Source organism: Bemisia tabaci, chromosome 2, assembly GCF_918797505.1.
Source record: "Bemisia tabaci chromosome 2, PGI_BMITA_v3".
In the NCBI taxonomy this organism is placed as follows: Eukaryota; Metazoa; Arthropoda; class Insecta; order Hemiptera; family Aleyrodidae; genus Bemisia; species Bemisia tabaci.
This window is the reverse complement of record NC_092794.1, coordinates 53,236,364-53,264,314: the sequence shown is the minus strand read 5'-3', so window position 1 is coordinate 53,264,314 and position 27,951 is coordinate 53,236,364. Positions and strand designations below refer to the sequence as shown.

Below are 27,951 nucleotides of genomic sequence, written 5' to 3'. Positions count from 1 at the left end.
AACTCAATATGAGGAAAGAATCAAGTTAAAATATTAACTGTAGTTTTTTAACACGAAACATTTCTTAAAACAATTCTTCAATAGGTATACCTAGCCATTTTTTAAAGCATTTTCCAAGTAAATTTCTCCAAGAGTTGAACTTTGCCGAAAAAATAGTCAGAAAGAATTTCTGAAACAAATATGTTAAAAGTTTTTTTTAAGAGTTTTTGAAAATTGCCTTTTAAGGGTCATTTTGCTCCCAAACGTCGTCGTAGAGTAAGTCAATATTGAAACGCATTTCATCCAAATTTGCTTTCTCGCTCATAAAAGAAGTGAATTTTAATTTGAAATTGGTTCGTTTTAGATAAGTAGTTTGAGTGCAAAGGTTTCCAACAAATTTTGCAGATTTTGAGAGAGTGAATTATGTAATTAAAAAAGATGTTTCATTAAAACCTGAAGGAAGCATGCACATGCGTAGGGGACTTTGCCTAACTTCCAGGAAATGATCCACAAGTTGCGATGATGTCATCAGGGGAGGGGGCAGCGGTTACCTGAGTGTAGAAGAGGGGGGTATGAAGAGAAGAAGGAACCCTAACCTCACTTTTTCTCATACCGGTGGTGATCGTGCAATTTATGCAAGTCTTGTGTCTTGTGTTGTGTACAAACGTGCCGAAACTTGTTCGTATTTCAACTTGTTCAGCCGCGTTTTCTTTCGCGTTCCAGTCCATTGCGACGATATTCGTTGATCGGATTGCTGTGTCGTTTTAGATGTGCGAAAGTGCGTGAATTCTGCTTCTGAGTGTAGTGTCAAGTGATAACACTGAATCTACTCTGTCTACAAGTCAAGGTTTACAATCTGCTCTGCTCCAGATTGGTAAGTCATATCAATCCAGAAAGGAATCGTTAATCTGTAGAATTTTAGATAGCTCATGTAGTTTTTAGTTGCAGAGGCTCCTATTTCTAACTTGTAGTGCTATTGATTGCAGCATGACAGAAGAACGCTTTGAGCCAACTTAATGATGCAATTTTCCTATTGCACTTCATTGAGTGTACATAATTTGGGCATAATGCTTTGGGCCTCATGCCTAATGTACATAGCTACTGCCACATCTCTCTTGCACATATTAAGAGTTTCAGGTCCGTCAAATTTGCGGAACTCGCATCATCTTCATTGGAGCATAGCTGAACTCTCTTGTCATGGCTCTCTGCCAATACTTTTCGAGTCCTTTTAAAATTTTAGAACCAGCAATACTTTGTTTTCTTTGCAAGATGAAATATCATACGTTTTCTAAGGGTAATGATCCATTTACTTAACTAACCAATGCTTTTCATGCATTGTGTGAATCAAGTAGGTTAATCTGCCTGCTGGGAATTATTTCCGTGAAGCTAGGTGGAGCACGGTTCAGGACCTGTGAATAACAATTCACACAATTAAGCAGTCTCATGTTCTCCATTCTGGAGGGAAAGTGAATTATAAAGTCTACGCCAAATGAGTTAACGCACTTTTAGACTGCGGCAGAAGATCCGCCATCTTGCTTCCTGCATTTATTTCATGTGTAAGTGACGTCAGACAATCTTCTGTTGCAGTCTAGAAGCAAGTAAAAGTATTTGGCATGGACTCTATCAGATTTTCACTCTAAGTATTTGTATGTCATCCTGGATCCAAGTGAATAATGACAGACAGAATCTGGTTTTGATCCGGAAAATATGATTCTTCAGACAGTGACTCTAATTGTCTAGAGACTCGTATAGAATCCCTTGAAAGTTTTCCGTACCTTGGCTGTAATTGTTACCCACTGATTGTTTTGAGTTTGCCTTATTCCACTGAATACCTAAGTTTAGAATGTATTAAGTAAAGAAAAAGAACAAAGCGCAATTGAACATTCTGTGCGCAAGAGCAGTATATCTTCGCAGCATTGTGAGCAAAAGTAGCACATTGTATTCGTAAGAATATGTATCTCAATATGCACATAAGTATTGAAGTAGCACATTTCCACTCCCCTGATACTTTATCGTGAACAATCTGCAATAAGTAGGTTACTATTTAGGTATGGAAAATTGATCTATTCTGTTCCACCTCTGATCCCTGTGACTCATTGAAACTTTAGGTTTGTAAGTACCTCAAATTTCGAGCATTTCTAATTCAAGGATGCCTGTATCATCTAAAACTACAGTGGTTTATCCAATGTAGTGGCACAAGGATACTGCCGTGTTAAGTAAAAACGTCGTATGAACATTCGAATTTTTCCAAATTTCTCCTGATAAAAAATGTGTTTTGGAAGAAAGTTATGCATATTGTAATTAAAATGTTCAGATATTTTGGGTGAAATTGCGAACGAAATTGTTTGAAAAATTAGAATAAAATTATTTACAACTGTCTCGATAAATTTTCATTTTATGAAAGGAATTTTGGCAACGCCTGCATGTTCATATGGCGTTTTGCCTTAGCACAACAGTAATGCGGATTGATGGTTTTTGACAGGGTAGTGATCGGTTCGGTCATGGGGCAGCATGTGAACACACTCCTGCTCCCTCTGGCTTAAAAATGTGTCCAAACCTGTTAAAATTCAATGTACAAACAAAACAGACACGGCAATCTAGAACAAGTCAAGTTCTTTCTTCCCGATATTTAATTTTCAGGAGCTTTCAATGCGGTCGTGAAAACTGTAATTTTTAAGTTGTGCCCATGGGCGGAAATGGAGATGTTGCATGTGTGAGGAATTTGCTATTTGACTACTGATTCTTATGTAAAAGTTCGCGAGAAGCACGATGAGGGCCACCGGTTTTTTTCTGAAATCAACTCCCAAGCTCAAAAAAGCTCTCATGTTGAGGCCTAGTTGAGGCCAAATTGGAGGAGATATCCCACGCTATTCTGAGAGTCCACCTCTACATCAAAACAAACTCTCCATGCAAAGATAGGGAGCAAATACATTGCCAGGGTTGCTGTGATTTCAGTTGTGGAGTCCCCAAATAAAGTGGCAGCCCTGTCAATGTATTTGCTCCCTATCTTTGCATAGAGAGTTTGTCTTGATGTAGAGGTGGACTCTCAGGATAGCGTGGGATATCCCCTCCATTTTGGCCTCAACTTGAGAGCTTTTTTTGAGCTCGGAAGTTAATTTCAGAGAAAACCAGTGGCACCATCGTATTTCTTGCAAACTTTTACATGAAAATCAGTCGTCAAATCGCAAATTCCTCACACATGCAACATCTCCAGTGGAGGGGGCAGAAATTGAAGGGGGTGCTTCCTGCCCCCCCCCCCCAATTTTGCTTGACCCCTTCCAAAAAATGTCAACGACCCAAGCTACTAATTAGTTCTGAGGTAAAAGAAGGCTTAGCGAATGTAATAAATATGAGCTTAAACCTGATATAATCGATCCAAGATGTCAGAAGATGAAAATTTTCGCAGAGAGCAGCTTCCCCCGATTAAGGAACCTGGAATGTAGTTTGACTGTATCCGGTTGTGGTTTTTCATTTTAATGAAAGCCTGTTATCTGTAAAATTTCATTCCATTTAATTTGTCATCGAGAATGACTTCAAATTGCTCTCGAGGCGTTCCAATTTTCAAAAATTTTCCGGGGCGAAGCCCCCCGGACCCCCCTCTGCAGCCGGGGAGTGCCCCCAGAGCCCCTTAGCCCAAGTTTTATATCCTCCTGCTGTGCCCTTCTCCCACAGAAAATCCCTAGTACCGCCCATGGTTGTGCCCTTGTTTCACCGAAAACGATGGAATCTTTCCAATGATAACAAAATAAGTAAAATACCCACCGCATACTACGATGACATGCAGTGGAAGAAAAGCAACACGTGATTACGTGATTCTCATTAGTCTGCAGTCGAGGCTCCCAGTGGCGTGGCGTGAATTGCCATATATCGATTGTCATGCCATTTAAACCTACGGTAAAGAATCGATTATTAAGGTGTTCGCTGCGAACACCCTGTTTATCGATCCTTTTCCATACATTTAAATGACAAAACAATCGATATATCGCAATTCACGCCACGCCACTGACCAAAATTATATGGTTGGAAAAAACTATAATGAACACTCGTATCTGAACTCCTTTTCTTGCACCGGCGCGTGTTTAACTGTCTCAGTAGGTCAAGTCTTTTTTAATTCGTCGTGCCTTGAAGACGCGTTGCGTTCCTGCTGCTGTGTTTGCCTTTGGGACCTTTTAAGTATCGTGAAGGACGCGGGCTCTTCATATTTTTTGGTTTTTTTTTTTAACGCACCTGCAATCCAACGCTATATTCCGAATCGATGTCGATCTGCTCGTGTTCATCGGTTTCGATCAATGTATTTCTATCTCATATTCTTTTTATTTCTCTTTTCATTTTCTCCTATGCTTTCTTTTTTCTTTTTCTTCTTCCTCCTTCTTTTTTCCTCGTATTTTCCTTTCATCATTATCCTCTTTTCGGACGGGAAATTATATAAAAAAAAAAAAAAATGAAAAAAAAGCGACGACGTTAGGGGAGCACTCACGTTGCTGACCGTCTATCGGCAAACCGTAAATGCGCTTGAACCAAAATTCGGACTCAGCCTTACGACTTAAAGGTATACCATGAAAAGCATTTTAATGAGCGGACGAGATTCTAACGTAATTTAGCTGTCTGCAAAAAACTCACCGTCTTAGACCGTTCGATCCTATCGTAGGAAGTATGATACCACTATTCGACCACGTGAGAGCTTGTGTTGCCTACACTGATAATTGAAGGCGAACTGATGTGGCGATAAAGGCTTCTACCGGCTCGATAAAGTGCAATTTCTTTAGTGCGTGCCGAGTGAGTAGTAAGCATTAAGCATGCCATTTCAAGATGATACCACTATTCGAGCACGTGGGAGCTCGTGTTGCCCTCAACGAAATTGAAGGCGAACTGAAATGGCATTAGTGTAATAATCTTTTCACGTTTGACAAAAATCTATTTTTTGTATTTTTTCCAAGTTGAAGCGTGTAATCTCGCGTCTTTGATTCCACCTCTCTCTCATTTCTTCTTTCTCTTTCCTTCTTCCCTCTCTTCTACCTTCTTTTTCTCTTTTTTTAAATAAGCCAATTCTACCACTACTGCGTTTCTGCTTTCTTTTGTCTTCAAATTCTTCCTCTTCCCTCACGTTCCGAGTTTTTTTCCTTTATCTTTTTCGTCTTCCCTCTCTTTTTTCTTTCCCATCAATGTTCATCCTGTTTTCTTCTTGCTATCTTTCTTTTCTTCTCTCTTTTATCTTCTTCTTCCCCTTTTACACCTTCTTTCTCATATATTCCTTTTCTTTTTCCTTCTTTCTCTCGCCTTTTCACTTTTTCTTCCTCCTCTCTCCTTCCTCCTTACCCTTTCTTCCTCCTTCTCTTTTCACCTTCCTTCGCTTTTCTCCTTCTTTCTATTTTATTCTTCTTCATCTTCTTCCTCTTTTCATCATACTATACTCAGACGGGAGGGGGTGAGGTCATTTTTTCTAAAGCAACGTATAAGGGGAGTACTTACGTTATTGACCGTTTATCGGTAAACGGTAAAATGAACTTGAATTCTATGTAATTCGAACTCAGGCCTCATAGGAATTAAAAGCTTACCATTGAATAATATGAATAAGTTGACGCAATTCTGACAAAAGTTATCGTGTCTACAAAAAACTTGCCGACAGAGACCGCCTGAATGTTATATGAAGGATTCTACGCATTGTAGTTTTTTAACAAAGACCGTGATAATTGATTGCGCAATTTAGCTTTGCGATACTAAGTATCAGCAGTATTTCTGCATATCGTCAAATCCTTAAAGTTTCAGGGGCGTTGCCAAGCACAACTTTCAACAATAAATCATCAGTTCATGGTTAAAATTCTACCATCTGTGCTCAGAAAGTGATAACAAAAAAACAGAACAAAAAAAAATTGTTTAAACCATTCTGCCTAAAATAGAATGCACAATCTTACAGAAGGCATGCATATAGGAAGCATATTCAATAATAACGTATTGCAACATTGTTCAGGGTGTCCAGGTACTTTATGCGTGCGGTAAGTACATAATGGCGTGCATAAAGCACAAAGGCACCGATAAAGCACGGATTTTTTTTCAGAGGTACCGGAGCACAAGATTCTCTCGATGAACTAAAAAAAAAAGCATATTGCAATTTTTTACTCGATTTTTCACATTACGTTTCGATCCTTTGAAATAAGTTCCATACTTCCTCTGTTCTACTTTTATTGTTCTGTAAAAGCGGTTTTTTGGTCTAACGTGTTTTTGGGTTTTTTTTACCCGTGTAATTCCAAAAAATCCCGCTGAATTTTTTCGGGCCGAAGAAAATAGAGAAAACCTTGGTAGCCTTTGAAGAAGTCGTTATTGAAGACTTACCTTATCTCCTTGTTGGTTCAATTCTACTGCCGTGCTAAGGAAGAACGTCGTATAAACCTTCAGGCATTGCTAAATTACCTATGATGAAATACGAATTTTTAGGGAAATCCGTGAGTTTTCCTCCAATTTTTCAGAGAATTTGATTCGCAATCAAATCCGAATCGTCTGAAAATTCCAAAAGAAACAGGGTTGCCACAGTCAGGGAAAACCGAGAAATGTCAGGGAATTTTAAAAAGTCAAGAAAAACCGGGAAATGTCAGGGAATAATCGCGCTAAAACGTTTACTAGCTTTCTGGAATGGGTTTGACGTTTCGGACAACAAGATTTGCGAGAAAACTACACTGGAGAAAAAAACACGTTGGATCTAGAGTCCAGACTCTTAAAAACATCGACAAGAAAAAATACTCTTGATTCAATCAGATTTAAGCTTAAATCAAGAACCAAGCCTCTTAATTTGGGCGGATTTCCTTTTGATTTAAGCTTAAATCTGATTGAATCAAGAGTCCTTTTTTTTGTCAATGATTTCAAGAGTCTGGACTCTACATCCAATGTGTTTTTTTTTTTTTTTCCAAGGTATTTCTAATTACGTCTTTTTACGCATCTGGCGTATCCTCAATATTGTCAGGGATTTACCCAAAACGTGTCGCAGAGAATTTCATTTTCTAAATCCTGCGGTAACCCTGAGGAAAGTATTCAAAACTCCCCTCAAAATTAACACTCCGGAAATTTGGCGACTCTCGAGTGTAGATACGACGTTATTCCTTAGCGCGGTATTCTAATCTCGCTTTGTTTTCGGCGCCTGGATCGCGGTCCAAGCTCGAGAGCTTTTTTGGGCCTCTGCCTAAATTCTTGACCTGCTGGATGCGAGCGCAGCGCCCCGTCGATCCTATTTATTAAAATAACTGTTATCGTCTTTTATAATGAAATAAATCCGAAAAGAAGAAGGGAAGAACAGAGGAAAGAAATCTGGACTTGGTCCAATCGCTTCTCCTATTATTTTGTTTTTATCCCGTCGTGTGCGGGATCTTTCGCGGATCACCGTTTCACTCTTCCTTTCGAGTGGGTCTCCCAGTTCGTGACCCAGTGTCCAGACCATCGATCTATCGATCGGTACGTCGATGAAGGAAAAATACTTCGCAGATCGGAGATGATGCAACATCTCACCAGTTTGATGTATCGAATACGATCCATTTTGCGAAAAGCGTTCAATGGAGGTGTTGCATGTGTGAGGAATTTGCGATTTGACCGTTGATTCTTATGTAAAAGTTCGCGAGAAACACGATGATGCCACTGATGATGAGTACAATACAACGATTAAAGCGCGCAATGCGTGAAGTATTCATGCAGTCTTGTAGCCGCTATTGTGCGTTTTAGGCTAACTAACCGACTGCACTGCGTTTGGCGTAATGCGAGAAGTATTTATGCAATCTAGTAGGCGCTAATGCGTTCCACGCCGACCTCACTGTTTGGCGCAGTGCGTGAAGTATTCCTTCAGCCTTGCAGGCGCCAATGCCTTGCGACCGCTTCTCCGCGGATCCGCTCACTTATCGGAATGCGTACGTAGTTACATGGTTGCAAAATCGATCCGGATAATACGAAGCCGGATAATCCAGAGTCTACTGTAGAAGATTCTCTCGAAAATCCATATTTTATCAAAGGAAATTTAGCAACGTCTGAAGGCCCATACGGCGTTATTCTTTCTTAACACGATAGTTTAGTGACTGGAACATGTTGGATTGAAATTTTCAATAACTTTTTCTCCAAACCACTTCTATCGAACCATTAACTTCAATCGCCAGCTTTCAGCCGCCGTTACGATGAACCGCAACGGTTCATCGTAAGATTTTTCGACTTTTTTTGGTCACAAAATAATCTGGGAAAATCAAACATGCCTCTATGTGCCTCACGTGAGAGTATTGGAAACGCCTGAAAGTGATAATCAGTGGCAAGGCGTGAATGATCAATTGGACTGCATTTTGCAATTTGGAGCTATAAATTCTAGCTCATCTGAAAAAACACTTATAAGCATAGGGAAACTAATGGCACATACGTTGTTTTTAAACCGGGCCTGACTTTATAGTTCCAAATTGCAAAATGCAGTCCAATTACCGATATTTCCCCGTTTGAAGCCATGGTAAAGAATCGATTATTCTGCCGTGCTAAGGAAAAACGACTTATGAACATTCGAGAGTTGCCAAATTTCTTTCGATAAAATGTTTATTTTCGAGGAAAGTTATGAATATTTTTCCGATAAATTTTCGAGAGCTTTAGGTAAAATTACAAACAAAATTATCCGGAAAAACGGAAGAAAAATATTAAGAAATTTTCCAGAAAATTCGTGATTTACCAAAGGAAATTTGGCAACGCCTGGAAGATCATAGGGCGTTTTTCCATAGCACGGCAGTATTAAGGTGTTGGTTGCCAACGCCTTCATCGATCCTTTTCCGTGGGTTTAAATGGCAGATCAATAGATATATTCCGCCACGCCACTGGTGATAATTTCGTCGAAGAAGTCGCAGGTTTTTCCATTCTCGTCCTTGGCACTACACTTATTCAAAACGCATTTTCGTCACGCAAAACTGGTCGGTTTGCGGCCGAAAATTGAGCCCGTAAAAGGGAATTAAATGAATACATTTAAGCAAGTCGCTCCTCTCATTCCCATCGACAAGGAAATCCTCGCGGCTCGGTGAAACGTATCAATGGGGGAATTTAGACATGATGCGGACAGTTTGAAGCTTATATCTTTCTTAATATGAGACGTAGAAATTTTAAAAGTGGTTCCATTGGTTCCCTCGTAAACTTAACCTCATGTTACACCCATCGAAATTCATAACGAGATGGAATAACCATCAAAATTACCAGTTTTATCAAAAAATGTCATGTCCTCATGTCTAGTCTCACTGTGCCGCAGTGACAACTGCGAGATTTCGTTTCTTCGCGCCGCACGGTGGGTCGAGTCAATAGGAGAGGTCGGACAAAGTTTGGAAACTTTAAACGCCCATAACTCCGTTCATACAAAACTTTGAGGTTCTAAGAGTGGTTCCTTTGGTTTACTCGTGAAATTTCCCTCTGGAAACACCCATTATTATTTATAATTGGATGAAATAAACATCTAAATTTGCAGTTTTAGTTAAAAATTTCATGTCCGACCTCTCTAATTGACTAGATCCACTGTGCGCCTGAAGCCAAAGCCTGTACGCGCTCACGGGTAGAAGCGGTTTTTCTGCCGCTGAAGCCACGGTTTCATGAGGAGGCCACGACGCGATTTTGGCCGCACGATTTGCATGCAGGCTCTTCCGCGAACGGTATGGCGATTCGATCGAAAAATATAAAGGTGAATCGATCGACACCGATTCGATCGACATATGATTAAAAAACCGGCGTCGATTCGTTCGACATGAATCGATCGAGAAACAAAAACGTAAACCGCGTTAGACTTGATTCGATCGACAACGATTCGATCGATTCGCGGGCTTTTCGATCGATTCATGAGATTGTCGATCGATTCATGAGATTGTCGATCGATTCATGAGGTTGTCGATCGACTCATGGCTCTGTCGATCGATTCACAGTTGTCCATCGAATAGATGTAAACTGAGTCACGTCAGTCGGTTTACATTTTTATTTTTCGATCGGTTCTCGTTTTTATTTTTCGACCACTCCATGCTTTTACTTTTCGATCAATTCATGTCAATCGAATCCATACCCTTTCTCTCCGCGAGGGGCACAAAAAGCGCGTCGCACCTACTTCCGCGAAATCACTTTGTACGTCGGAAATATAGACGAAACAACCACCATGCGCACGAAAATCAGAGGGTTAAATACGTCGATCCACCCCTAAAGTCGACGTATTTTTGTGGATGGTTTTAGTGGACAGGTTCGTTCTTTTCATTTCCGTCCGAGTTCAGTAATTGGAGGCTTCTTCTCTGCTGAGCAAACAATTTTGTGTTCCCCGTCGAGGCCTCTCTGTGGAATCGCAACTTAACTTTAACACCGGATTATCGAGCGCCGGACCTCGTACCCGTGCACTGTTGCCGTTTTGTCGGAGAAAGAGCGGATAATTGTCGCTGCCGGGCTACCGAAGTAAAATTGTACCCACGATAAATTGACGTTTTTAGCGAATCTGGCTGCAAAGCCCTTAATATTTAAAAAAAAAAACCGGGAAGTTAATATATTTCGACTAAGATATATTCAGGGAAAAATTGGAAAATTTCGCCATCATCAAACCCAGAATATTTTCGTTTCGTCAAGAACTAATTTATACTGACTGTGGTGGCACTCACTTTAATGTCAGGAGGACTCTTTGGGCGTGGAGAATGTATTCCTTGAGAGGCTTTTTACTGCTTACAATCCTCGAGAAGTCAGGTGAAAGTCGGGAAATTGAGGTGTTTCCTTGCAAATATCGAACGCTTATGTGGTGTCAAGAAATGTTATACATTTGTTCTGATTGCAAAGGATCTGGAATTTCCAATGATTGGTTTCGTTTTTCGATTTTTCTTTTGAATCGCGGCATCAGAGAAACCGAAAAAACCTGTTCAAGTAAATCAGGTTATTTCGCAAGAAGTATTTTGGAGAGAGATCGGATTGTCTGGAACAAAAGAAAAAAGCACAAATACGAACACCAATGTCTGTTTCTTGCGGGTAATTTTCTGCTGTGCTGCCAAACTGGGGGAACAAACAACGTTAAACAATTCTCTAAGCTTTGCCACAAGAGATTATCTGGAAGTGGTTCTTTATCTACACATTACAAAAATTCTGCGTGAAATTTCTGCAAGGAATTTTTGAGAACTCCGTCGGAAAAACGAAGAAAAATCAAACGAAATGCTATGCAAAAACAAACATCCGGGCTTCTTATAAAAGTGGAACGTCGCGGGAGATTTACATTATCGCAAATCACGATACGTAGTTTGGAAATCTCACCTTTTCACTCAAATTACTCTGTTTCCTTCAATTTATTGCAGTCGATTAGGTGGACGCGCGAAAAGAAGCTAAGTTCAACTCAGCGCCTGGCACCTGGATGCTACTATTCGTGCTCCATGAATGCGCGTGTTGCATGCAGAATAATTGAAGGCGCTATAGCTTTTTTTTGCTGTGCCGGGTTACTCGTGTCGCGCTGCGCACCAAGCCTTGGCTAGATTCTTACTTGTCCTTGAAATTCTGGGAAATCGGTCTACACTAATGTACTTACTTAAACGTCACATCATTGAATTATTTCGTTTACGACCGTTCTGAAAGTTAGTTGTTTTCTTCTTTTGGTGTACAGAGTTTTGAAATGTCGAAATTCGTCGTCCGTTTTCGTAACATTGCCTCTTGACATTGCGTAAGTACGTATGGATAATGAGGAATATGGTTTTAGGACAGAGAAACCCTTTTTTTGAACAACTTTCTGTATAAGCTGCTTTTTAAATCCTGAAAATCGCTGAAAAATGTATGCTGAAATCCTCGAAAAATCCTCAAATTCCTTAATTCGACCAATCAAAACTCCCCGAAAAGCCCTTGCAAGTCCTCGAGTTTGGTTCTGAAAATCTGTCATGAACTTTGTATTCGGGAATGGAAAATCGCGCGGTTGTGAAAGACGTGTAAATGGACAGAAGTTGACGTAAAGTGATGGGTACTTTCCTGTAAAATATTCAAATGCGGTTTATGTGAATAATCATTCGCGTAAAATTTAGACTCAAGTAATATGTGCCTAGCATACCTCGCGGCGCGCGCATCATGAAAACTGTTTTTGAACTTACCTGTGGCCAGTGGCGATTCTTGCAATTCGGCAAAGCTGTTTTTTCTCCATTTAAGTGTAGGTTAAACAATCGATTTTAGATGAGGCCGCCCGGTCTTACCCAGAATCGATGTATTCGGTGGATTTTAATTGAGTATTAACAGTGATGCCAAATTGCTGCACTGGAAAAAAAGTCACTTGGATCTAGAGTCCAGACTCTTAAAAACATTTGCAAGAAAAAATACTCTGAATTCAAATGGATTCTTGGTTAAATCGAGAACCAAGTCTCTTAATTTAAGCGGATTTCCTTTTGATTCAAGCAAAAATCCGATTGAATTAAGATTATTTTCTCTTGTCATTGTTTTCAAGGGTCTGGGCTTTAGATCCAAACGACTTTTTTTTCCTGTGTGAAATTGCGACTGCCCATGGCTGATCCGGAACCGTTGCAGGGGTAATTTTCCTATCTTTCTACGTCCAGTATGCGACGGTATAGAAAATTACCGCTCAAGAGCGGTTCAATGTTCGGGACCCAGGAACTGCTATCTCGTGCAAAACAGGTTTTATGTTTCTCAACCTCTGTGTCTTTCATAGTTTGTTCACTCGTCAATGAAAGTCATTTTTGCGTAATGTTGTGAGAAATTTTGATTTCATAATTCAGACAGTTTAGCATTAAATATTGCAAAAAAATGATTTTATAAACACTTTAGTTATGTGAACGTTATATGAAGTTAAATATTCCCATTCAAGAAAGCAGGGACGCAGAAAATGTCCCGTTTGACGATCCTATATAGGACCACGGTAAACGCGAAGCAAATTTTCGGTTGTGAGGCAATTTCCAAAAGCGATGACCGCCTTTTTTTTTCATACTTCTAAAAAGTGGGAATAATCCTCTCTATTCTAATAAAATCATTTTCAAGACGCTCGGTGGATGGGGGGGTAAGACGGTCGATGGATAGGAGTGAGGAAGGGGAGTTCAAAGGTCAGCGTTTTAATAGAGTGTGTCTTTACTTTCGGAGACCTTTGTTTAGTCATGGGCAGCTGTATGTGGCCCTGTCAAGGTCGACTTCCAAAAAAGGAATCAAAATCCAGAGTGAGGGGAAAGTCATAAACAATATTGTTTGGGGGAAAATTTTTATTTGAAACATCGTTTTGTTATTTAATTATCATTGTTGCCTCAATAACCGCCAACAGGAAATTTCGAAGATTTCGCTCCATGGCCGCGAAGCGGCCTCTGGGGCAGGCCCGCCACATCCCATCTGGGGCCCTGGTACCAGTTTTAAGGTCCGTAAGAATGTGACGGAAGATTACAATGGACCACTAGACAAGGTACGAATTTAAGCAATCTGATACATGTTTCTTAACCAGAATTTCACGTAGAACACGATTCACACTACGAAAATTACCGAAATCAACTTCTAACGAAGATATTATCGTTTTTATTTCGCACTGATTACGAGGAATTTGAACTGCCCGCTCACAAGAAACTCAAAGCTCTACGTGAGTCAAATCGCGCACTACAACGGTTTCAGCAAGCTTCTCAATCGAGCAATGTTCATTTTCCACCATGTGTTGTTCAAACTATTGGTAATTTGCCATAGCTGAGCCAAAGTGTCAAGATTGAAGTTGAAGATTTTTACATCGCAGAGACTGTCATGATAAACATTTAGCGCGCGATGTGAATCACGTAAAGCATTGAGTTTTCATGAGCGGGTGGTTTGAATTCACGCATCAAGAATCATTAAATATCTTTGGAAGGAGTTGATTTTGGTAATTTTCGTTGTGCGTATCGTGTTCTACGTGAAATTTTGGTTGAGAAACATGTATCAGAATGCTGAAATTCGTACCTTGTCTAGTGATCCATTGAAACAGCCTTCATCCACGCTGGCCTTTTCGATTTCTGTTAACATTTTTGCAGTCATAAATGCGCTCAAGTGCGCTTCATCTAGAATTGTATTTAGCGAATGGGTGGTTTTTATAGGAGGATTATAATTAAACAAGTGGTTAGAAATGGAAACAAAATAATATAAACTATGCAAAACGATTATTCCGATAACGGAACTTGGCTGTTTTGAAAACGCCTTCAAATGCGGCGTGATACCTCATGCATTCCGGAGAGTTCAAATAGTTGTATCATTGCGCCGTAAGAGTGTGACGGAAGATTTAAATGGAGATAGCCTCCATGCACGCTGGGCTTGTCGCTTTCCTTTGACATTTTTGCAGTGGTGAATGCATAGCTGAAGTGCGCTCCAGCTAGAATTGTATTTAGCAAATGGGTGGGTATTCCACGAGGATTAAAAATAACGAGTGGTACGGATTATAACAAAAGATTATGAACTATGCAAAACGATAATTTGGGTATCGGAACTTGGCTGATTTGAAAGCGCCTTCAAATGCGGCGTGATACCTCACGCATTCCGGAGAGTTCAGATAGTTGTTCAAATTGGACCGCGTTAAACAGAAAGGAACCAAGCCACATCAGCTATTGCCAAATTTAATCGGGCATTTAATTTTTTACATGAAAACGGTTGTGCCGATTCTTGTGCAAATTTCTATGAATTTTCTCCATAGTACAAAGCAAATTCCTTAAAATTTTCAAAGGAATCCGCAAGTACGGTCTCTCGTAAAAAATAAAATTTCTCTGTTAAGTTTTGCAATAGCTGATGAGGCTTGGTTCCTTTCTGTTTAACGCGGTCTAAATACGCCCCGTGTATTTGCTCCCTGTCTTTGCATGGAGAGTTTGACTTGATATATGTAGAGATTGGCGCTCAGGGTAGCGTGGGATATCCCCTCCATCACAGCTACAACTTTGAGAGCTTTTTTTTACCTGTAGAGTTCGTTGCAGGGAAAATCAGTGGCACCACCGTGTTCTTCGCGAAAATTCACGCAAGAAAAATCACTAAAGTCGCAAATCTCCCACACATGCAAGAGCTCCGTTGCGCAGTCTTATTCTTATTTCTTATACATAATTGAACCGCTCCTGTCAACTTTGCAACCTTGGAATGAGGCCAGGGCCGGATTAAGGGGGTGGCCACATGGGCCGCGGCCCATGGCGGCAAATCCTAGGGGCGGCAAATTTTGCAATTTTTTTAAATGTAGGTATAAAAAAAATCGAATCTAGAAAACAAAATTACGAATGAGAAAAGGCTACAAAATCTCTCATTTCCTGAGAGTATAGTAAATTCTAATTTTGTCGTCTTTCAGTGATACAAGAGACAGCACCTTTAATTAGTTGAGTTAAGAGAGAAACCAAACACACAATTTGGCCTGGAACGGCGCGACTTGGGGGGAAATGATGACGAGGACTTGAGATGAAAAGGAGGAGCCCTCGGCGCGGCTACCGGCATGTAACATATATTAGCGCCTACAAGACTGCACGAATACTTCACGCATTGCGCCAAACACAGTGCGGTCAGCGTGAAACGCATAGTAGCTACAAGACTGCACGAATACTTCACGCATAGCGCCAAACACAGTGCGGTCAGCGTGAGACGGATAGCGCCTACAAGACTGCGAGAATACTTCACGCATTGCGCCAAACACGGTGCGGTCGGCGCGGCAGGGCGGCGGAAGTTAAAATCATTAAATCAAATTTTGTGTTTTCACAATTTTTTCGTTCATTTCTTATGAATGGAAGGCCTTGTCCATTAGAGATAGGTTTACGAAACTTGACTTTCGCGCAAAGTTCCGGGACCTTTTGCTAGTAGTGTTGACAGGGCTTTCCCAAAAAATGTGTCCAACACGAGTAAACGCGTCTTATGCACCCCTCCCCCGCTGGCACGTTCACTTGATGGTTTTTATTGATGCTTCAAAACGAATGAGAAGGGGGCGGCAAAATACAGGCGGCCCATGGGCAGCAAGTAGGAAAATCCGGCCCTGAATGAGGCTACATTCCCCTTTCTGAAAAACAACGATATGTTTGTCTCGTCGCACCACTTTTGCAAGGTGAAACATAAACGATTTCATTCGTCCCTCCTGTGATGGTCTCCGAGAGCCACATAATAATCGGTTGAAAATCGGCGATTCAACGCGAGAGAAGGCGGAAATGATTGAAGCATGTTTTCAAATTTTCTCACACTCACTGGCACAATGGTCTTCTTTCGCCGTGTCCCAAATAAGCTCCTATTATCTCTCGATCAGGTTATTCAAACGCATTCGGTGTAAGATGGAGCGTCGCCAGATTTCATCGCTCCTCTGGCGTAAGGACCTATCTCGATTTCTGTATGATTCCCAGAAAGCATGGATTTTTATGTAAAACAGGGTTCTCGTGGAAATTTAGATACGCCTTTTCGTCAGAGGCGCGACAACTTCTGACAGTGGTAACGGTGCGTTTTGGGGGCATAACCAGGAATCTGGCACAAGCTACCACCAGCTTTCCTGTCGATCATACGTAATCACGGTCAGGCTTATCGCATATCGTATCCAAGAGCCAAGACAGCCCTGAAGAGAGAGGGATCTTTCTAGATGAAGAAACCTCCCCCAGAATATGGAGAATATAGAAGAGCCCTGCCCTTACTAAGTCATCGTAATATTACCCTTTATTTGCTCTCTGGAATGAATTTTACGATTCGAAATTTTACGTGAAAACTATTTCGAATCACTTCTCTGTAACCATCCGGCATATCTTCAATTGTTGGGAAATTCAAAATCGGGGATTTTAATTTTCATATTTTTGTAGCAACCCTCCACAGAGCTCGGACCCCTCTTCCGCGACAACCACCTTGAATCCTAGAATTGTTGCATACCCGTCGCGGCACTCTGGGGTGATTGACTCGGGCCGCTGTGTTGCCGTCTCGTGGAAAAAACTCATTTTTCCGTGCAAGGGTGTTCGTAATCGTCACTCTTCTGGCTTAAGGGCGTGTCTTGATTTCCGTATGAGCCCTAGAAAACATGGATTTTTGTGTAAAACAGGGTCCACGTGGAAATTGAGGTATGCCCTTACGTCACAAGTTCGACTAAATTTTTAGCCGTGCTTCCGAAGAGGGTATTGTGCGCCAAAATGAATTTGTGAAGAAAGGAGGGGAGGGGTAAGCAACGGTTCGCGGAACTCCCAGCTGCGCATCCGTTTTTGCCTCTTTTCCGTGCGCTGACGGAATATGCGACGTATAATTTCACCATAACTTATTCCGCAAAAGTTCCGGGAACTAGGCAACGAGGGTAAGGCTTGAATCGTTTTTCGAGGTAGAAATTTTAGTTTCTAGTTGCAAAATGTAGTCCAATGCGTATTTTTGCGCGATCCTCCCTCTGCTTCAAATCAGCCATATTGTCATGAAAACTCAACTTCGACATTGAGGACATCCGTGACTTTTTCTGAAAAATGAAATAAGAAGAGAAAACAAGGAATAGCCCGAGAACCAGACGACGATACGTAATCATCCAGCAAATTGACAACATTGTTTTTCTCCATTTAAACCCATGGAAATGTATCGATTCTTGAAGGGTCAGGTGCTCCGACAAGAATCGATTGTTTAACACACGTTTAAACAGAGGAAAACTGGTGTCGCCAGATTGCTAGATACGCCTAGGTACGTTGTGACAAACCTGTGACACAAGTTTTGACCTCTTAAATCTGCACTGACGCGGAAAATGGTTGTCTGCCACGAGCGTATGCCATCTGCCATCACATGGCAGACAACCGTTTTCCGTGTCAGTGCAGTTTCAAGTGGTCAAAACTTGTGTCACGAGTTTAAACATTGCCGGTCTCTCGGACTAGCTGGGAAAAAAAATTGTTGACAAACAAATCTTTTTTTAAAACAATGACGTAACAAATTTTTTATTTTCATGGACCTCTAGGTGAAGTACAAATTCAAGCCTTCTAATATGTATTTCCTCCAGAGAAGTTTGAACTTACGCATCTAAAAACGTTAGTATCTTTGTTAGGTTTATTCCCAGTAGGTATCGTGGTAAAAATCCTGCTCTACGTAAAATTTTGAAGATTAGACATAATTCATAATGCGTAAATTTGCACCTTGTCTGGGGTGGTTCATCATTGTATCAACAAGATAAAAAACCGCCTACGTTACTGATATCCGTGCAAACCTGTTAACTGTAGGCCTTAATTTTTTCCTCTCTCTCAATCGGGCGCGTATTTTGATTTCAACTTCGTTAACTTTCTTGACAGACGGAGAAAAAAACTTCGTGCGCGGGACCCGATGTCGAGGTCACATGGATCTCTGAAGTTTTCGGATCACGTATCTAAAAACTTGAGGTCCAGTTGCCGAAGTTCGGGTCAGACATCTGAAGTACTCCGGTACATACCGAAGTGCCTCGATGTCTGACCCGAACCTCGGCAGCTAGACCTCAAGTTTCTGGACACGTGACCCGAAAACTTCAGAGATCCTTATGACCTCAACTTCGGGTCCCACGCACGAAGTTTTTTTCTCCGTGCAGGAATTTTTTCAGAGAATATTCGATGATGCAGGTGAATTTCGCCGGACGAGTGGCAACACCGCTCAGGTGATGCCGGTGTGCGTGTGCAGACATTCAGACTTGCTCCCGTGACCTTGCCCCCCCCCCTCCCCCGCTAATAGCGTGAATCACACCGCGTCGCGCGTTCCGGGAGGGGCGCCCCCTCACCTTATTTTCACGAGCGTGGGCGCCCGGTGAGATGCGCCCAATTACCCGGCGCCCCTCCCCCCCCCATCTCCGATCGCGGCGTCGGTTTTACTCCGTGAATTTTCCTTGACTCGCGGATTTGAACTCGCGACCACTCGGAGCGCTGTCGTTGACCCGCCACGAAGACGAGATTGTGCCCAACTGCGCAATCGGATCGGAACAAAGAACGGAACACACTAAACCGAGCCACTAGGAGAAGTCGGACAAAATCGGGAAACTTTGAACGCTTGTAACTCCGTGTACAAAGCTTCGAGGTCCTAAAAGAGGTTCCATTGGTAACCTCGAGAAATTTTCTTCCGAAAGCACCCCTTGAAATTTGAAATGTGACGAAATATACATCTATTGCAGTCGTACACTGTTCAAAATCCCGGCGCGAAATTCATGCTTACTGAGTTGCTATTTTGACCACCTGTTACTATGAGTGCATGGATCCGGCGCGAATTTCGCGCTCTGGCCGGAGTGAAAATCTGACAGGCAAACGTGAAACGGAACTGCCGCAGCATGGGACTTGAACTCGGATCGCGACGGTGACAGACGAGTGCGCTACCACTTTGCCATTCGGCGCTCGTATCAGAACACTCTGAATTCAAGCTACTTGAGGTGCCTCAACTATTTCGTCCGTTGTTGGTGGTATTTACGCTCTGATCTAATCACTCAGAGCACGGCGCGAAATTCGCGCTGGATTTTTTTTTCACGCCGGCTATTCACTCAGAGTAAATCATTGATTTTTAACAGTGTAGTCAAACGTTTCATGTCCCACCTTTCCTATTAATTCGTTCCATTGTGCGACAGTCGGGTTTCTTCGTAGGATTTTGATCGTCCAAATGAAAGCATGTGCCGCAGAAAGATGACTCGTCCCTCCCAAAAAATATACTGAAGAAATGCTGTAAAAGTACTGATTTTTTGTCAGCCAGCATTATACTACTACTTTATTATTATTATACTACTATACTATTATTATACCACTATACGATTATTATACTACTATACTATTATTATACCACTATACTATTGTTATTATTATTATACTACTATTCTATAGTACTAGCCAGTACCATAACAGACATCCTGGTCAGTTTTCGGAGACACTTTTGGTAGCTCGTGGGGAGAAAATTAGCTCTACGGGTTGATTATTGAAATTGATAGACAAAGCGATAGGCAAAGAAGACATAAAAACGCGTCAAAGGGGGTATGGACATTGGACAGTGTTCGAAACTCACAGGCGCCAAATGCGCCTAAAAAAATGGGCCATGGCGCCTAAAAAATGATGGCTCTGCGCTCCGAAAAAATTGCCCCCTAAAAATCTGGATTTTCACAGGAAGTCACATAAAGAAAGAAAACCAATCTATTTGAATTGAAAAAACTCAGAATATTCAGCACTACTTGCATTTCCATTCTTCACCATTTCATTCTTAGTGCTTTTGTCTTCCCCAAGTTACAGCTACTTACAAATTCTGTTACGAAAACATCTTGCGTCTAACTTTTCACTAAATGCGTCCTAAAATAAAGGCAAAAAGTCAATTTGGCCCCTAAAAAATCTTCAATAGCGCCTAAAAATCGGGCTTGATGCGCCACATGGCTCCCAAAACTCAAAGGTGAGTTTCGAACACTGGGTATGTAGCAATCTACGGTAGGAATGAGTGGTTCCTATAGACTAAAGGAGACAATGATAGACTAACTGCAGGTTCTCTCGCACGTTGCTGTTAGTTAGTCTATTACCCACCTCCTTTTTCCATTGCAACCACTTGCTCCCACCAATAGGATCCCTCCATTTCCTTTATGTCTTCTTTGGTCATAGCTTTATCTATCAATTTCAATAATCGGCGCGGTGAACCGGTTTCAGTACTCAAATCCTCATCTAAAATCCGATCAATTGCTTCAAACGCACGAGTAATATCTTCAGTTCTAGAACATACTGTCAATTTGACATGCAATTTGCCTAAAGGAACTTTGGTTTTTTGAGAGGGTGAGGTTTGAATCAACAAGCACAAACAACACTATTATTTTTTATATAAGCTTAATTTTGAAATGTTCAATGTTTCAACCGTAATATTCGTGAAAAAGCATGTAATGTGAGGCTATATCTCTTACTTTATCGAACCTTGTATTGTGATTTTGACTTTCATCTCCCACATTTCGTCGGTTTCCTGACGTGAGAGCGTAACTATATTTTTGGATGAGCAATGAACCCTCTTTTCCGTAAAATTCCATGCTCTCCAAGGCTTACTCAAAGAGAAAATAACATTCTGCATTGAATAGGGAAAGTGCGTGACCACCAGACCCTCCCAAGCTGTTTTTTTTAGGCAATCAGACACCCGACTTCTTCATTGCTTATGAAAAATAACACGAAAAACCTAACCTATTTATTGTTTTCGAATTCAGTCAATTTTTCGGCAAAAATATACTTTAGACTGTCTCCTCGAAAACTTGGCGTTTCTATTGATGTATAATAAGTCCCCTGTACTTTAGAAAGCACCATAGGACTTGATGTTTGAAATTTTGATATTCCCCCACTCGATTCGACGTTTTTGACTTGGGCGTCTTTTTTCTGGTCAAAAACATCTAACATTTTCTGGTTTTATCAATGGTAACGCCAAATCCTCGAGAAATCTGCCTTAAACATAGTTCGCCGAAAAATTGACTTTAAAAATATAATGTAGTTTCAATTTCCCATGGTATTTTCCAGAATAAACGAAAAAGTGGTCGGCGGGTGTCTGATTGGCTGAAACAAAAAGCGCGGGAAGATCCAACTGTCATGCACTTTCCCTATTCAATGCGAACTCTTATTTGGACCACCTTAAGCGAAAAGGAACCAAGCCACATCAGCTATCGCAAAATTTAATTGGTCAGTTGTATGTTTAACATGAAAACGGCCATGTTGATTTTTTTGCAAATTCCAGTGAATTTTTTGCATATTACGGAGCAAATATTTTAAAATTTCCAAAGGAATCCTCACCAGCGTTCTCTTGTAAGAAGTTAAATTGCCCCGTTAAATTTGACAATAGCTTATGTGGCTTGGTACCTTTCTGTTAAACGCGGCCCATTTTCTATCAGGGCGTCAAAATAGAGTCGCGCCCTCGCGCCAGAAAAATCACGATTTTGTCGTTTGATAGTTGTAATTTAGTTTTTCGGGGTTTTTGTTCTGTTCCAGTAGAAGATTAGTCGAAATGTTGGTTCACGCCATCATATTCCTGAGAATCAAGCCCAATCCAGAAATTGCGCGGTCGAAGAAGGCGGTGCAAATATTCCCCGCCTCTGAATCAATACTTGAAAGTTTCGCCATCGTTAATCCCTTTTGGAAGAAAGACGAGCAATTCCGTTTTCTGAAACCAATCCACGGGCCTGATGACGTCAACTATCCTGCAAATACGAATTTCGAGATGGTAGAAGTGTGGGTAGAGGCCCGCACCCTTCTGAGCGGTCCATCAGACAAGCGAACCCAACGCGTATTCGTGCATCAACACAATGTGGATCTTGTGGAAGGTCTTCTTCCAGGGGTTGAACTTGTCACAGAATTCGAGAATCCTCGTGCAGACCTGGTTTTCTTCGGAGACAATCTCCCTGTCCTTGAGAAGTTACTTCAATCTGAAGTGAAAATCACTTACAGTAACGAGGCGTTCGGCTCATTGGCTCATTACGCCGCTCTTCGAGGATCGATATCCCTGATCCCACTCCTGCTAAGATACGGCGTGGACGTGAATGGTGTTGATAGTGATGGTCACACCGCTCTTCACATCGCTGTGAAGGCGAAACACCTTGGAATGGTCAAAGCTCTTCTCGCCAACGGTTCAAATCCTAACGCACTGACACCCAGTGGATCCTCCGCACTTCATCTTGCCGCTGAACTGAAATTCTCAAACGCAGTGATGGCTTTAATAGAACACGGCGCCGCTGCACACGTTACAGACAGTTCGGGTCGCACCCCTTTCCTCTTAGCGTGGGACCGATATGATGTGGTGAGCATGGAAGTGCTGTTCAAAAATATGAACTTTGGAGCCGTGGCTGAAACGCCTAAACTTCTGTGTAGAGCTGTCGCACGAAACGCATTCGTGCTGGTGCAGAAATTATTGGAGAACGGAGCCGATCCTAATGAAGTACACGAATCGAAAGCACCCTACGCCTACCCTTCTTCCTTACGTTTAGGTGCTATCGACACCACAGCCGTTCATGTCGCATGCGCCTTCTCCGATACTAAAATGATAGAGTTGCTGTTAGCCTATGGGGCTGATCTCAATATAGAATGTCGAATAGAGAAGTCGTCGCAAAGGCGAAGGAATTCTCCAATAGCGATTGCCGTATACAGAAGAAAGAGAGGTATAGTGGAGTTTCTCCTTGAGGAGGGCGCCACTGTCTACAATCATTCAGAACTCTTGGACTTGGCCAATCCTTACGAAAAAAATTCCTGGCTGTTAGATGTCTTACTTAAAAACGGTTGCGATGTGAACTTCAAAGATCCCATAAGATTTTTAGAGAAACCTATTGAAATCGCTTTCCGAAGTGGAATCACGTTAGGCGTCGACACGGTGATGCAGTATGGAGCTTCATTCAATTATTGCGTGTTATTGTCCCATTTCAGGGGAGACACGTACGATGGCCACGAATTTTTAATGCATTTTCTATCTTACGGTTTCACGGAGCTTGAAGGAAATAGTAAATTAAAGGTGAGTCACGTCTTGAGCAGGGTCGCTCGGAGTCATGGTACATCAGATGAATCAGATGACCCAGATGATCCAGATGATCCTCTATATTTATCAGTCGAAACAAACGGACTCTGCCAACAGGTCCTATCAGAGCATTTGATAAAACTGAAAGTAGCAGGGAAAGAGGTGGATGATGACATAATATCATATGATGTCCGCAGCGAATTTCATTTGGACGCTTTTGAGGCAGATTGCAAAGCAGAATTCGAGCGCGTGAAGGTAACTATTGTGCCTGGAACCTCTGTCTCGTGCTTTAAGGTGTTGACTCAGAACACGATTGCGGTTTCTCGATACTTCCGTAATGAAGCTACCCGCCTCGCACTCACCAAATATGAATTTCAGAGAGAATTCCCCATCTATGGCTCCATTATTCAATGCAGGGTGCGTTTAGCCAACTGGAGGCGTGAATTTTTCAACAACGCTGTAGAATCATTGAACCAGTCGACCATCCGACTGAAATTGCCCATTGAAGTACTGGAAAATATTCTTGATAATCTCAGCGTTCAGGACTTAATAAAACTGCACGTTGCCTTCCGTCGAATTCATGCTTCAACGTAGCTCTATTTGTCATTTTGTCAAGTCCATTTGGACTGAGTTAAGCAGAAAGGAACCAACCCACATTTTGGGCAAAATTGAGTTATAAGTGGTTTTGAACTCAACCACTGCTCTACTATCTATCGCCAAAAATTCAAAGTTTTCGTTGGAGCAAATTTTACAGAAATTGAACTTGAAGTTTATTTTTTACATAGAGTCTTGCAGGAGCCAAACTTTAAACCTCATTTTCTCCGTTCGATCCCGATGTGGCTTGGTTCCTTTTCTGTTTAACTCCGTCCATTTGTGCGTCTCCTCTAAGATCCTCTTGTGTGTTCGCTCACGTTCAACTATCTCATCTCTACTTCAGCCGTTCACGAGAGTTCATCAGATAATTTTGCCTAAGAATTTCTTGAAGGTTTACTTTTGCTCAGCTTCTTATTCGTAGTTACTGTATAATACGTTAATATTCAATTCGTCAATTTATATCGTCAATTCTTTTATTTTGCTTTGACTTGATACATAATGATCAGTAGCCTGGCTTTTTTTGTTTGTTTTTTAATTACTTTGAACTCTCTGCTCGCCAGATGTTTTAAATTTTGAAGTGAATCAATCAGTGTCATTGCTCAAGATCTCAACAATGCAAATTCACAGAAAAAGATGGAGACGAATGACATATCACTCCATCCCAAGTGACGATTATTCCCCTTTTAAGATTTTTCTTTATTTTTCGTGCTATAACGGGGCTCAAATGTGAGAAAAAATGGAATTTTCCGATTTACCAAAATTTCATTAACCAGACTCGGATATCTAGTTTTAATTCTTAATTGTGATCTGCTCTTAGAATTATTCCTATAATTAGTTGTTTACCTTAAAATCGTTTACTTGTAGTATTTAAGTGTTAATAGGATGTATCTTTGTAATCTATATACCCTTGTATACAAGGAATTTGTTCCATGTAACTGTAGAAGACTATCTATTCATAACTATAAAATAATTTCTTTTCTAAATTTGTAAATTTGTGCTAATTTTTTCGTATTTTATTTTTTGTCAACAGAATGTTCCCCGAAATATATGTTCCTACAATGCTCTCTAATAAGGCACACTTATTGTTATAGAACTAAGTGAACGTAGTTTCTATCTTACTTTCTATTTAAGTTTGAATACATGCTATGCAATTTAAAGAAATGAGAATTGTGAGTCATCATAGTCCTTCCAAATAACTCGATGGAGTTTCTCAATCCATTTTTTAAGAAAATTTGGAGTAAATAACATGTTATGGATCTGGATCATTACCTACTTAGAATTTAGTTGACTCTTCTATGTTTGATACTCAGAATTTAGTGAGATTATCTTTATTTTCCGTCGAATTGAGATAGACCCATTCTTGCTTTTTTATTCACCCTCAGTCCGAATCTATTTAATTTAGGTCCTTATTTTTATAGCTCGTAGCATTATTTTCATATGCCTTTTTTAACATTTATAGGAATAGGTATCGTTAATGTGTCAAGGAACTTGCACGCGAAAAGTCCCGAACGTTCATTTTCTACCCGTTTTTTATCAGCCATATGGCTTGTGCCGCTAGAAAGTCGTGAATCTTATCGATTGACTCCAGATGTTTTGTTGTTTGTTTACACAAGCTGTTAATTTCAATGGTTTTTGAATACTTAATTCAATTTTGTAAAAGTCATTTTCCGAGTTTATTTTTCTTTCAACCTAATTCGTCTTATTTCGGAAGTATTGCACGATTTTTTTTTTTTTAATTTTCAAGGTTTGTAACCTAGATGGTCATGTTCAAATGCTCAATTTGTTTTAACAATAAATTATAAACTTATAAATTCTCTAGGACCAATTATTTGTGCAGGGTATATTGCAGGAGGAGCTCGGCCTGAGTGATAACGCACATTTAAAGTATTTTCTCTGCCGTCGAAATATATACATTTTCATTTTGATGATCAGAAAATGTACACTTAAGTATACGTGGATAAAATAAACACTCTGCGCGGCCGAAATGAGCAGGGAGCATAAATGGACCGGAATTTGCAATTTGGAAGTACAATTTCTGGCCTAATTTAAAAAACAAAGTATGTACTATTAGTTTCCCTATAGACGTATGTGGTTTTACGAATGAGCCAGAAATTGTAGTTTCTAATTGCAAAATGTGGTCCTCATGAGACATTACTTTATGTTATTCATTTATACTAGCATAATTTCAAACAATCCCACCCGATCTGCAAATATATTTTTACCTACAAATGAAAGAGAGGCAATTTGATCAAAATAAAACTTGCGTTCTCTGTTGAAGTGCGGGATTTATAGGTTTGCCCACGATTGAAAATTTTTCCACTGCATTTTCATGCTCATAATAACAATCAAAAATTTTGGCACTGGTGAGTTGAAAAACGACAACCAATATGGTATAAGTTTTAAATTTACTCTGCCATTTATTCTGATGCATAAGTAGCACTTGCTAGACTATGCTTGGCGTGTTTGTACGTAGATTGTATTTTATTTGCTTCGTATAATTTGTAGATTGCTTTCGCAAGTAGTTTCCAAGCCATTGATGATGGACACAATGAATGAAAGGCATTTTGCAGAGTAAATTTAAAATGTACAACGCCGTGGTTTTTATTTTTCAACTTATCCACAACAAACTTTACTGGTGCTGGCGTAATACTTCTACAATGTTCGACTAAAAAATTTAATAACAATTAAAATATTTTCTGAAATATCTCTAACCATTATTTTTTAAATGTTATAACTTTTGTGTAAATAGTACACGAAGATTGTGACTATCTTGGCAATTTTTCAACACTTTTTTTAAAAATTTATAAAAATAAAAAACCGCCCTAAATATTGCCGAACTCAACGTAACGGCAGTCAGCGCGTCTGACTCTAAATCAATAGGTCCCGGGTTCAAATCCCGACTGTGGCGTCGAATTTTCACGGAACTGACGAGGGGATCTGCAGAAACAGATTCCACTCGGCCTTAATCCCCGAAAATTTGATAAGCCTGTGGCATGGTGTGCAGAACTCCCGAATACCATTCACACATGCCTACAGATGAATGTAGATTCCTAACATACTAATAACGGAATACACTGGAATAAAAAGAATCTTAAATTTGCCGCCAAGAAGTATTTCTTCTCAAATCAAGAATGTTGCTGGTTAATATAAGCTACTTTTTCGCTTAACCCAAGCATTAATTTTCTTGAATCAAGAAAAAGTCAGCTTAAAGCAAGATAAAGAAAATTCTTGGCGGCAAATTCAAGAATTATCATGCTTGATCCAAGCTACTTTTTTTTCAGTGTAGAAGCAAAGAAATCTGCAAAAAAAATCATTTAAAAAAAAAAAAAAAACGATAACGATAACGATAACCATAGAATATTTTGGAGGTATTTTTGATGTATTTTCCGAAAAGCGTCTCTTGAGCCTTTATCGCACGCCTTGGAACAATGACGTCATTCTGAAACTTTCTTGCCAGACAAGTGAGATGAGCCGGCAACAAGGGAGCGAGATGCTATGCTGTAACTGTAACGATGAAGAGGGAAATGGGGAAATCCTTGACTAGGTCAGTGCCGTGTGATGCCGCAGTCGCGCATTCGGATCCCCTTGTCCGTGTTCGCGTGGTCGTATCCGAAACAACCGCAAGCTCGCGCCTCGCCGCACAGTGGTCCACGGGCCGTGTATCGATTTATTCCCATTGGTAGCATTGAAAGAGGTTATATCATTACTGTCGTTTGGATCCAATGGAGATGTTGCATGTGTGAGGGATTTGCGATTTGATCATTGATTTTTGTGTAAAAGTTCGCGAGAAACACGATGGTGCCACTGGTTTTCTCTGAAATCATCTCCCAAGCTCAAAAAAAGCTCTCAGGTTGAGGCCAAAATGGAGGGGATATCCCATTCTACCCTGAGAGTCCACCTCTACATCAAGACAAACTCTCCATGCAAAGATAGGGAGCAAATACATTAGCAGGGTTGCCACTTTATTTGGGGACTCCAAAACTGAAAACACGGCAACCCTGCTAATGTACTTGCTCCCTATCTGTGCATGGAGAGTTTGTTTTGATGTAGAGGTGG

General features: G+C 40.7%; 1 protein-coding gene across 2 annotated transcripts; it reads left to right on the top strand.

The window, feature by feature from the left end:
- Positions 1-554: 554 nt before the first annotated feature.
- LOC140226123 (uncharacterized) lies at positions 555-25,558 on the top strand. 2 transcript variants are annotated; one of them, XM_072306616.1, is made up of 2 exons: positions 555-853; positions 21,789-25,558. In XM_072306616.1, the coding sequence occupies exon 2, from the start codon at positions 21,805-21,807 to the stop codon at positions 23,893-23,895; it is 2,091 nt and encodes a 696-aa protein (XP_072162717.1). In that variant the 5' UTR covers positions 555-853; positions 21,789-21,804; the 3' UTR covers positions 23,896-25,558. The 2 variants fall into 2 exon arrangements, with proteins under 2 accessions (XP_072162717.1, XP_072162716.1); XM_072306615.1 differs by having other exon boundaries at positions 557-853; positions 21,792-25,558.
- The last annotated feature ends 2,393 nt before the right edge of the window (positions 25,559-27,951 follow it).

Bases quoted from the DNA above. Each gene is read 5' to 3' on its own strand.
- LOC140226123 (XM_072306616.1), top strand. From the start codon at position 21,805: ATGTTGGTTCACGCCATCATATTCCTGAGAATCAAGCCCAATCCAGAA.